Source organism: Trematomus bernacchii, unplaced genomic scaffold, assembly GCF_902827165.1.
Source record: "Trematomus bernacchii unplaced genomic scaffold, fTreBer1.1, whole genome shotgun sequence".
Taxonomy (NCBI): domain Eukaryota; kingdom Metazoa; phylum Chordata; class Actinopteri; order Perciformes; family Nototheniidae; genus Trematomus; species Trematomus bernacchii.
Window position 1 is genome coordinate 5976611 of NW_022987547.1, and position 12674 is coordinate 5989284.

The window sequence follows — 12674 nt, forward strand, 5'->3', positions numbered from 1 at the left end:
TACTATGAAAACCAAAAGACATGGCTGACTATTAATTATATAAAAAAAAGAAAAAAGCTATCATTAGTTCACAGCGGGGCTCTGGGTATGTAGTAGTGCTCCACGTGATCCATGAGTAAAAGCTCCACCTTTCGGATAAACCAGAGGCGGCATCTGCGCGGCTGCTGCCTGCGGGACAGACGGACAGGACGGCATGCGGGAGTGAGCTGTGCCGCTGCGGGCTTTCAGGATTTTTTTCTTTTTTACTCCTTTTTCGACTATGATTTTCGCTTTCCGGCTCCCTGAGGTTGACGAAGGGCTCAGTCTGAGAGAAAGAGGCACACAAACAGGTCCTCGCGCGGTGCGTTCGCTGTCTTCCCGGTAGTATGAGGCTCTGATGAGACCGGAGAGGACAGGATGCCCGCCAGCGGCGCAGACTCCCTGAAGCCCAGCGCCTTCATCCCGGTATGCACGGCCGCCGTCCTCCTGGTCGGCTCCACCTCCCTGTTCTTCGTCTTCACGTAAGTGCGACCCTACAAATGAAAAGTTGGAGACATGCATTGTTGGTTTGCGCAACAGAAAAAAATCATCCATCCATCCTGACACCCATCGCTGTTCATCCACCATGCATCAGGTACTCTTTCATTTAACGATGTCATTATTTGCATGTGGAAGTGGATTTTGAGTATAACATGTTGGTAATTCTCTTCTTTTCATGGTTGTAAGCGGAATATTGAACAGTATTTGACCCATTATTTGTGATAATTCTCAATAACCAGAAAGCTGCTTTACTAGTAACTAGCATAATAACCATTTAACTATAAATGTTCAAAACAACCATTTCTTCCTCACTGACTTCACCCTGCTGGCAGACGGTATATCTGACCTTGTTGGCTCTCAATGTGGGCTATCCTGGGTGCCTGCCCAGAGCACCCTGAGGACTAGGAGTAAGCACAGTTGAGGGGATAAGCCACCCACAATCAACATGTATCAAAGTGTCAATATGACCCACATGGGTATACATATAGCTGAAAGAAATCAACACTCTCTGGTTTATGTCAAGATCAGAAAAGCTGATTTTAAATCTCAGTTTCAATATAACATGGTGATGAGGTGGTGAAATGGATAATTTTAGCCTCCTGTTTCTGACCTATTTGTGAGGAACTAGTGGGAGGCTGCACTAAAGCCAACGCTGGCATGCTGAAAACAATGAAACACAATATCCCATAATACCCTCGAATCCAATTTAAATGAGGCCTATAGGTTAGTCAGATTTATCAATATTTCAAACGCTTTACTTGTGTACATTCAGAAGCTAAAAAAACAGACCACTGTCACATTTCACAGTACCCTACTTTGGAAATGAAAACCCCTCTGACATGATATGACTTACTGAGAAGGCTCCCACCTCATCAGCTCTATGCTAGTCAACTGACCTTTGACCTCTGTAGCCATATCTGTCCTACTTTCTCCATGTTCTCCAGCAGTGCACCGTTTCCACTGGAAATCTGACACCAGATTGGGATTAGGATCCTCTTTTCATTGCCATGTGATCACCCATCTGGAGAAAATGGAGGCTGGGGGTCATTGAATTCACTCTGCAGATGTTTACTCTTCCCTCTTTGGAAGGAATTTCACTATGAAATACAAGTAGTTTTAATCTTTTTTTCAGAAAGCTCCATTATCGTTCTCATATCTACCTTTGCCTTTCTTTATATATATACCTTTTTTTTTATAGATGTAACTATAGATAACGTCAGGAATATAAGCCCTTGTTTGCTGGAGATCCTGCTGGAAAAAAACTAATATTGAACAGAAATTGAGTTTAGTTTTTAAACATATCACGTGAGAAGTATATAAAACACTTTCTTTACTTTAGGGTAGGGCTGGGCAATAATTCAATAAGATCATTTATCATCTTTAATAAAATCATGTTGTGATAAAACCATACACAGAGATATTGTGATAACAAGCACATACTCGCTCAAATTTCTCCGGAAATGTCAAATCTACTGCAAAGTTAAATCCAACTATTGTCTTGATCTTATTATATTTTAGTAATATTAGAAATTACTTAAAGGGATTTGGAATTGTCTTAATCCATTTGGAGCCCTCTCCATGTTATAATACACAGATATTCACAGCAGCTAATTGCTTGGGTCATGACGCCTTCGGGTGGCAGGCTCACAGGCCAGAAAAGGTGGAGAAACCCGGATGAACCCACTCATTCTCAGCGAGAGAAACAGAAATCAATGACCTGCTGACGTGATGGATTGAGATGAGACTTCTTAATTGGGACTGGACTGCTTAACCAGCAAAACCAGGACACTGCAAATGATTGAAAAAACAAGTGATGAATCTGCTGCTTCTTATGGGACAAGGGTTGCAATCTAGCGTGACTGACCTTGTAACCTGAAAATCTTTATAATTAACCGAGTAATTAAAATAGAGCTCTTGGCTTAAAATAGTGAGTGTGTGCACGTTCTTATTGTGATATATCAACCTTAAGGGAGAGTCATTTTTCCTTTATTCAAGAAAATGTACATGTTCATCAAACATTATACACAAACAAGAAATGTACTTCAGGGGTAGGACACATAGGTACATATAAAGAGTAAAAAAATATAAAGAATATAGTGATAAAAACAAAAGGTAATATTTCAAGTTAAATATTTATCAAATACACATTTGGTTTCATTGCGTTCTTTTTTAGTAGTGGTGCCATATTGTTGTAATTCTAGGAAAATTGGGCAACATTTGGTTTAGTCAGTCCATTTCTTCGTAATAGAATGTGGCTGTCAAATAAAATAACAATATTTGTATCACACCCATCATCTCTAAATTCTATAAAAATGTTCTCATCCTGAATTTGTCTCGTTTGTCCCGTTTATATTTTTAGAAAATACTCAACATCAGACCAAAACATTTGTACACGTATAATCTGACCAATAAGCGGTGTGATATCCTGTGAGTGTGCCCAGTCAGCAGCTGCAGACTCCTCTCCTCCAGAAGATGGACAAGTGCCACGCTCTGTCAACCTCGTCTCTGTAACACTGAGTCAAAGGGACACCGCTTGTCACCCGTCAAAACGTCACCTTGTTTTTACCCCTGGTTGCTGTGAATCATGGGAACACTCATGAAAATCATCCAGCTTTGAGTCCTTTTTTTTGTCACCTGATGCATCCTTTTACCCATCATTTTAATCATAAACCCTGCAGTCAAATAACGTCTTAGTCCTTTCATCTTATCATCCAATATTCATGCAGTGTGTGTGTATATGTGAGGGTGCATGCTTCCATTTCTGTTTCCACTGCCGGTTTGGTACAGTTACAAAACAACCTTTAAAAAGGCTCTTTTGTTTTCCTAAAATTCATCATCATTTCCTGCTTTTGTTCCTCTGACCGTGAACTGTTGTTTGGGTTAGTGCTCAAGGTGTTGTGCATTGTTAAACTCTGGTTCGCCTACGCCCAACAAAGACCACTGACATCAGAACGACCAGAAAAATGTCCCTTGTTAATTAGGTTGTGTTTTGCTCTCGCTCAGAAAATGTATTTAGAATACAGAAATATGTAGAAACTAGAATAGCTACACTTGTGCTGAGACGTGCACGTTGAAACGCTGCAGACAGGAACGTTGTTCTCTGGATGGGACATGTTGAAGGGGAGCTGCAGGTTAAGTTGATAAACCCCTGAGTTCATTGAATTGAGCACGACTGTTTTTATTATCTCCGTCAGGAATAAGCCTGGTGGGAGATCATGCATTTAGTTTGTGTGTGTGTGTGTGTGTGTGTGTGTGTGTGTGTATGTGTGCATGTGTGCATCTGTCTGCCTGCAGTTAAACTCGTATACTACTGGGCCCGTCAGCGTAATACTTTTTGTGTACGACTCTATACTCATGGACCTCTTGTAGTAGCACTGATTCACATTTATTGAAAAATCTTTTTTATTGTCTATTTTATACTTTCATTGACTGCTGACTTTTCACTCCTATAATCGGCTGATAGTTATAAACAACTGCTTTAGTAGCCAATTTGAATTTCAGGCAATAGGCTTTGCTGGAAACAAGCCTTACTCAGTCTGTTGCAGGCCACTTTCTGGCCTTTGTTGTGGTTAGAAACGGACATCCATAGAAACATTTGGTCTCATGTTGAACGGGAACATTAGCATATTATTTGTATACGGTTCTGTTTCATATGGGTGTTTCCATAGATCTATTCTCTTTATTTTGCCCTCAAAATGCACCAGATTGATGCATTTAACTCCAAAATAATAAAGAAAAAGTGTTATGATCCACTAAAGTAAGACATGATACAAGATGAATAAGCTACTGTTCTTGTGACCTCTCCACCATTCTGACTGTAAGGATGCATTAGCGACCATTGAGGCCGATTCCAGTCTTTTTTGATAAAGAGAAAGAGAGACACACAAGATTTAAGATTTCAACTTTTCATTTGTCATAAATGTGTTGTGTCTCCTTTAAAAAATATTTAAAAAATCCATATATCGACTATACAGATACTTTGTATTCCTCATCCTCTGTCATGTATAAAGCTTAAATTGCTTTACTTGCGTGCATCAGAAAAATAAGTCCATTGAAAGGATTTTTTTGAACTTTTACACAATCATAATCCTGAATTTACTTTATCTCCATCTGATAATACACAGTGAGAACATGGATAAGGAAATAAGGAAGTCCTTGATCCCATGAAAAAGATTGAACCCACGACATCACTCCCAGTCCTTTCTGTTTATAAATCTGACACATCACATGGCAGTGATGTCCTTTATGTAACCGTGACAATGGCCCGTTTGAGGAAGGGAGCTCTGGCTGTCATCAGTGGCGAGCTCGCTGCTTGACCAATTGTTTGGCGTCTGCTGTGCCACTGACCCACTGCAGGGATGGGGGCAGCGTGCAGATTGCGAGTGCAGCTTACTGTTCTGTGTGATTTAATACAGCTCTGTCCGGGCTGTTTCATTAGGTGGGGCTTGTCTTTGCCGTGCTGCAGTGTAATGAACTGTTTCTCCCTGAGGTCCAGATGGCCTCAGAGCGATGATGGAGGCTGGCTGTCCACGCTGTAATCTGCTGCATAAGAAAATCAGACGGATGAACTCTTACCATGCTCCCAGTTCACCTTCATCTGCAGCGCCATTACTGATTGGGAACGGGCCTGTGTTTGTCATAACAAGCTAATTTGGCCTTGAAATGGAAAAAATAAATAATTAATCTGTGAATCTGAAGACAAAATGGAGAACATCAAATATACTATAACATTTAAAAATCTCAGGGTTACAATTTATGATTGAAGGATTCTTTTTTTATTAGCATTTTTTCATTGTGAGTGACTGTTATAACTAACCAGCTCGAGTTACACAGATTAATGATCTGATCAGCTATGACAGTTTAGGCACATGTCAACACAAGATCATATTTAGTGAGAATGAGTTGGATACATATCCTAAATACCAGCTGTGTTATGTTATGCTCCTTAATCTTTTTGTCACATATTTTAAGATACTCATAATTTCATTATTCTACATTTGTTGAAGTCTACAAAAAAATATTGTCCTTTCTCCAGTCTTTCCTAAGAATCTATAAGGGAGTCATCTCCGGGTATACCGTTAGTGAATTGATTTGATTTATGTCATGATATCCAGTATATAGTAAGGTATGGTGTGATATATGGGGACCTCGCGATCTGTGTTTACTGATGTGAGGAAGCCACAATGCACTGGACGAGCAGAAATGGTCTGTAATCCAGAGATCATAATCCAGGGATTACTGGGTTTGCAGCTGGCATGGCATCAGCAGGCGTTCCTCTCGAGGGGGGTGGACCCCTCCCCCACAGCCTTAAACCAGCTGGGGGGTTTGGGGATTGAAGCTGTACTGGGATGAGGCGCATAATTGAGGCGGATGACTCTTAATTTTGTCAGCGTTTTCACTTTCCATAAGACCTTTTGTTTTAACCACTCAAATGTATTTATGGTTTTCTTTCCCATGGAGAATATATCTGGAAAAGAGATAAATAGATTTAGACACCTGTTATGCATTTTCCATTCAACAGTCCTATGAGGCCCTTTTTTCTCTAACTATGTCATACCAAAAACTATAACATTAACTAATTCAACTAAAGAATTCCCACACAGTATATATGTAGGTTAACATGTGATGTTCAATCAAACACTGTTAATATAATCCAGTGAATCTTTTCCTCACTGTACCCTGATTACACAGCCCCTCCCTCTAATCTCACACAGCAGAGATATAATCATACTCCCATTCAGTATAACGCAAAACACACACAGTGTGTCAGTGGGAATTAAAGTGATGGTTCTCTAAGAATTTAGTCCAGTAAGAAATATGTTATACTTGTTAGGACACTCGTTTTTCCTTAGTTAGTTTATTAGTTAATATTCAGTAAACATTGTTAACAAATGAAAAGCAGCAAATTGTAACATTGGAAATTTTGCTTGAATAATGACATCCTCTTCAATTTCAATGTATTTATTGACTAATTAATTGAAATAATCAGCTCTTAATGAAGATCTAAGCTTTCCCAACATCAACAATCTCATAATAATTTAGTAAATGTTAAAAGTCATATATGAAGGAAAATTCCAGATGTTTTGTAGTTCAAGTTTCTCAAATGTGAGCGTTTATTTAAGCAGTTTTTTATACCATTGTTCATTGAATACATTACCGTTTGTAAGCTAAAAAGAACCATTTGCAAGAATGAGTAAGTTCAACATGCATCTTTTATTATTTTTGGATGTTTTATGCTCAAATAATGAACCAAAAATGGAACCAAATGTCAGTGGCAGTATCCAGACCTGCTTCAGTGTGTAACACAGCTAGCTGCGTGCCTTTACTGCAGGGTTCAGAGACTCTTTGCCAGCAGAGACCCCATCATTTAATCCCTTGATGTGGGCACTAATACATGCTTATCTTTCACTGTAAACAATTACTTTTGTGAGCCTCTGCTCCCATCAGAATAAATGGGATGAAGATTATCCCTTAAAATCTTTGTCGTCGCCCTGCTTTGTCTTAACCTCAACTTCTGTAGGATGGATACTTGCAAGGCTCAAAAAACTTTGTAAAAGCTCTGATTTGCAACGTGCATTTTGCTTTGAATTGACCCTCCGTTGTGCTTGTATACTCAGATGCCCGTGGCTGGCTGTGAACATCTGCCCTGCTGTGCCACCATGTTGTGCCATCCTCTTCCTTTTTGTGCTGGCCAACTTCACCATGGCAACCTTTATGGATGCTGGTGTGCTTCCAATAGGTTCGTAATCAAAGTGATGTTATGCTCACAGTCAAATGCAGTGTTTTTAATTTGTGGAGGTGTTATTTTGAACAATTTCACATTTCCAGCAAACGAGGACGAGGACAAGGATGATGAGTTCCGCGCCCCGCTGTACAAAAACGTGGATGTGAAGGGCGTCCAGGTGCGGATGAAATGGTGCGCATCGTGTCACTTCTACAGACCCCCACGCTGCTCCCACTGCAGCGTCTGTGATCACTGTGTGGAGGTGAGTTAAATCTGAGAGAAGAGACTGGGCATTCATCCCTTTTAGTAAGGAAATCAGTCGTAGAGAATGAGTGATAAAGGCACGGATGGACAGATTGGGGGAGAGTGGCGCTTATGAGTGAGTGTAGCAGTGTGTGTGTGTGGGGAAAGTCAATAAAGGGGATTTCTGCAGAGTGAATGATGGACAGAGTGTGATGGAGGGAGAGAGATCTCATTAATCAGGTTAATCCTTTTCTGAGGTCCTTTGTGGTCTCTGTAGAAATGCAATTTGAAAAAGCGTTCAGCATTAAACGAAGTGTATTTACAAAGCACATCGGATTCTACTGTGTTATGTATGTGTTCTTTTTTCTGTCTTTTAATGTTCTCCCACAATGTCCCCTCAGGACTTTGACCACCACTGTCCCTGGGTGAATAACTGCATCGGGAGGAGAAACTACCGCCACTTCTTCCTGTTTCTATTTTCACTGACAGCTCACATGATCTGTGTCTTCACCTTCGGCCTCATATACGTCCTGCACCACCGGGACGAGTTGTGGAAGCTGCACTGCACTGTCACGTATCCTTATACACACTCAAGATGTGTGTGAGCGCATCTATCTGTGAGATTATTTGTGTTAATATATCAAACTTAAATGAGACTTATATCAAGCAGTTTTCCTTAACAGCATGTACAGTTTGGTGGTGATCAGTATATCAGGGCTGTTTATTCTCCCGGTCCTGGGACTCGCTGGATTCCACCTGTACCTGGTGTCCAGAGGACGAACCACCAATGAACAGGTCAGTCTGATTTAATTCAAAAGTGAACTTTATACGATACGATACGATATACTTTATTGTCCCCGTAAGGAAATTTGTTCTGGACTCCGTCCTGCAGTGCATACATGTACATATACAAACATAGTGGACATTAAGAGACATACACATATCATCAGTCATACACCGTTTGAACAAACACAATACACAGACGCACATACTGACAATGGCGACCTATTGCACAACCCTCATGGCCAACATTTAAAAAGTACATTTCATTACATTTGACTACATATCATTTCATGTGAATGTTAAGAAGCTTAATCGACATAGGTAGGAATGAGTGCTTATAGCGGTTCAGCCTGCTCCTGGGAACCCTGAATCTTCTACCAGAAGGTAGGAGCTGGAATTCTGGGTGGAGTATGTGGGTGGGATCAGACACAATTTTTTTTGCCTGTCTGATAATCGACTGCTCGTATATGTTTTGGAGAGATGGGTGTTTTTTAACCCCCATAATCTTCATAGCAGTCTGTACCAGGCGAGCGATCTGTGACTTTGACTGCACTGTCAAGTTACCATACCAGGCAGTGATACCATACCTCATGATGCTCTCCAACACTGCATGATAGAACAGTAACATGAACTTCTGGTCGACTCCGAAAGCCCGGAGTCGACGCAGAAAGTACAACCGCTGCTGAAGTCTAGAGCACAGACCTTGAACATGCGCCTTCCAGCTGAGTGTATTATCTAGATGGACACCAAGGTACTTATCACATAAGGTTGTTACAACAACAAGGTATAAGGCTCTGAAACACTTAACCAGGCCAGAAAAATGTCATGGTGATATTCCCCCCGATTATTCTTAAAATATGCTTAAAAAACTCAACTGAAATCACTTTACCTTACATTTTGTCAAATAACACATATTGTGTACACTTTCCTTCATGATGATTTCTATATTTTTAAACCAGGATCAGCTTTTTTAAGTAAATAATGTGATTATATTCATGATTATCCAGATAAAAGTAATTCACCATGATCAACTTATTATGTTTTTTTAATGCGATCCAAGATAAAATCCCATATCGTTCCATCCCTAGATTTACCAGCTGTGTTATTCTAAAGTATTATCCTTGACATGATTTATCTAATTATAATGAATACATGTGTACTGTTATCTCTTCCTGATGCCACAGGTCACTGGGAAGTTTCAAGGAGGAGTAAATCCTTTCACACGAGGTTGTTGTAACAATCTGGAGTATCTGGTGTGCAGCCCCATCGCTCCAAAGTAAGATCCATTACTTCTACTCAATTCTCCGTTTTTCAGGAAGCTTTATAACTCACTGTCTGACGCCCTGTTTGTCATGTGACTCCAGCTACACAGCGAGGCCCTGTAAGAAAGCAGTGATCCACGTCCAGGCTCCGTTTCTGAGACCAGAGATTGACAGGCAGAGGCCGGTGAAGGTCAGGGACAACGGGATACAGAGTCAGGATCTCCAAAATAAAGTATGACAAATTCAAAGTTAAATATGTTCTCACACCACGTCTAAGGGTTGTAACTCCAGTTGTCAAGACATCAGATCCCTCATGCTTCTCTGTGTTTTTTTCTCCTGCCAGCGAACGTCAGCTGGAGCTGTGGAGCCTGTGAAGACCCCTCCACCGCTGCCCCCCAAACCAGACCACGGCCTGCTGAAAAGCCAATTCACTGTTATGGATGGTACTGTTGGATATATATACTCTGTTAAACACATATTTATACAAGATACCAAGTATATATAGTATACTCTAATCTATCTCTATCTAATTTCATAAGCCTGCAGAGTCATTTAAAGGATATGTCTAGTGATATTTATTTCAAATCCTATTGAAAGACCAGCATAGGGCTGTAGTCATGGTGCCAAAATACATATAGTGGGCAATTTTTTACACTAACTGTAGTTCCTCCTATTTGAGTATCTTTGCTACTACAGTGCCAAAGTGTTTAAGGAAGTAGCCATTTGTTAAATATGAATATTTTAGTTGTAAAATATATATGACTTACATAATCACTAGGTACTAATCATACCAGCTAACTCAACATTAGTTTGCTCTTTTTATGGAATTTGAATGAGAAAATTACAAACATATCTACCTTCTGTATCCTCCAATTAATCACAATGTGTTTTCTGTTTTAGAAATGGGACATCATACCAAATCTATCATTCCTGTATCAATTCCCACTGTGCCGCAGCTACGGCCTGTCCTGGAAGCTATATCCAGAGGATCGTCACCCATTCCTCCGGAGCAGGTGCTTTTCAGTCTGATATTAATGTGGTAGGGTGTTCTTTTCCATATCGTAGTTTGATCCTTGTCTAACAGATATTTATATCTTTGTGTTTTTAGTTGCTGAAGACATCAGATCAGCAAGGGAACACCAACAGGCATGACTCCCGCTCTGAGCCTAAAGAAAGCCCTGCGAGAGGAAGTCAGCAGGCCGGACTTCCTGTCCAGACCAACAGCAGCTCCAGCCCGCTGCAGCTCAACTCTCTGACGCTCAACTCCCGCTCCCTCACCCTCAGACACAACAGTCGCCACGGCAGCAAATCTCACCTACCTGCCATGCACGGTGAAGGTTTGGGATCCAATCCCCCACCGGGAATCATCCACTCTTCCAGCCTGCTGGCCAACCACAGCAGCAGCCTCTCCTACGATAACATCATCAACCCTGCAGACCCTCAGTTCCTGGCTCAGAGAGGGGCTCCTCCGGTGGGCTACCACCCTCACTATATGACTCTGGGCTCAGACGGGACTGTGGTGCAGCGGGCCTCTCCTCACGGCTACAGCCCCGTGTTCATGGGCGTCGCCAGGCAGTCCCCTCAGCCTCGAGACTCGTCCCCCTCACTGCAGGGTCTCTCCTCAAGAGATCCCTCGCCGTCCTTCCAAGGTTTCATCCAAAGAGACCCTTCTCCCAATTTTCAAGGAATGATGCCGAGGGACCTGGCCTCCCAGAGCTTAACATCGCGAGACGTCGCCCCTCCAGGTCTGGCGATGCGAGATCTGACCTCTCAGAGTCTCCGAGACAGCCTCCGCGATCTGGGTCCGCAGGGTTTGGCGCCTCAGAAGTCTTCCACTGCACGCTACGACAGCTTTTCCAAAACCATCATGGCATCCATCCAGGAGAGACGAGAGATGGATGAGAGGGACAGGATCCTGCGTCTCCAAGCCAGGACCCAGGCCCTGTACGGCCCAGATGTGGGGATCTATGACATCCCCAGCAGGAGGAGTTTACCGCCGGAGAACATCCGACCCCCGGGCTCCCGTGGCCCCACTCCTCCGGCCTACGGCTCCAGGGAGTTCCTGATGAGTACAGGCATCCTGGGGTACGGCATGAGGACCTCGCCTCTCTCCAGCTCCTCCACGTCGTCTCTGACTCGAGGCCCGAAAACGTCCAGCTCCCCCCTGCAGAGCAGCAGCAGCAGCAGCCTGCAGAGCAAGGGCCGCTCTTCCTCTCCGGCGTACGGCCCCCCGGACAGACAGACTCAACCCCTCCCCTCTTCTACATCCACTCTGCCCCGTTTACCCTCCTCCTCCACCCCCTCGTACGCCTCCTACGCCACCACTAAACGATCCTCGCTCCCATTCTCCTCCGAGGGGAAGGACTCAGTCACTCTGGGAGCCCTGAAATAAATACTCCCAAGTTTCTGATGGTGTGAATGAATCATCTATGCAGTGTTAGTCTCAGTCTTCACAGCTCCGAAATACTTTGTAAATAAGAGGCCATACGGGACTTTCATCTGTGGGAGGGTGTGCGAGAACACACAGTGGAGGACACATTTAGGATTATTCAGTCATGCAAGTTCCAAATCTGCAAAACGGTGAATCTCAGGATAGTTGTGCGTCCTCTTACAAACAGAGTGAGCTCTACAAAAACTCAGTCAAACCAGAAGAGCTATGTGAAGAATACAGGTTAACTTATTATCTGTTTGTATGTGTTTTGATATTGCTTTTGTGAAACAATGTAATACCATATCATCCAATATGTCTCCCGCTGAAAAACACCCATTTTAATAGAATTTTGTAGTTGTTTATATGAATAAACTTATTTTGTAATTTTAATTTCTGTTTGAACGCTATTTTCTTATCTGAATGGCTGCCAGTGAAGCCACCTGCACAGCGCTGCAGAATAAAATGGATGACTGTGAATGAGGTTTTACATTTTTAAAGCACCTGCTTCTCTCAGTTGCAAAAGGAAAAATGCATTTGACTGCTGGTGATCAATCTTGCTACAAAGATATTCTACTACAACACTTTTTTTAGTGCGCCACATCCACAAGATAATCTGTTCTCATTACAGATGACATGCTTCACTGAAATATAGCAACTATGCACTTTACAGTCATTTCTATTATAAACTGGGACCGTTCATACATCTGTTTAG

General features: G+C 42.1%; 1 protein-coding gene across 2 annotated transcripts; it reads left to right on the forward strand.

The window, feature by feature from the left end:
• Nucleotides 1-357: 357 nt before the first annotated feature.
• On the forward strand, nt 358-12397 carry zdhhc8a (zinc finger DHHC-type palmitoyltransferase 8a). Of its 2 annotated transcripts, none has more exons than XM_034123325.1 (10): nt 358-613; nt 7137-7258; nt 7348-7505; nt 7888-8060; nt 8179-8281; nt 9454-9545; nt 9634-9763; nt 9875-9974; nt 10432-10544; nt 10640-12397. In XM_034123325.1, the coding sequence occupies exons 1-10, from the start codon at nt 447-449 to the stop codon at nt 11921-11923; spliced, it is 2442 nt and encodes an 813-aa protein (XP_033979216.1). In that variant the 5' UTR covers nt 358-446; the 3' UTR covers nt 11924-12397. The 2 variants fall into 2 exon arrangements, with proteins under 2 accessions (XP_033979216.1, XP_033979215.1); XM_034123324.1 differs by having other exon boundaries at nt 360-500.
• The last annotated feature ends 277 nt before the right edge of the window (nt 12398-12674 follow it).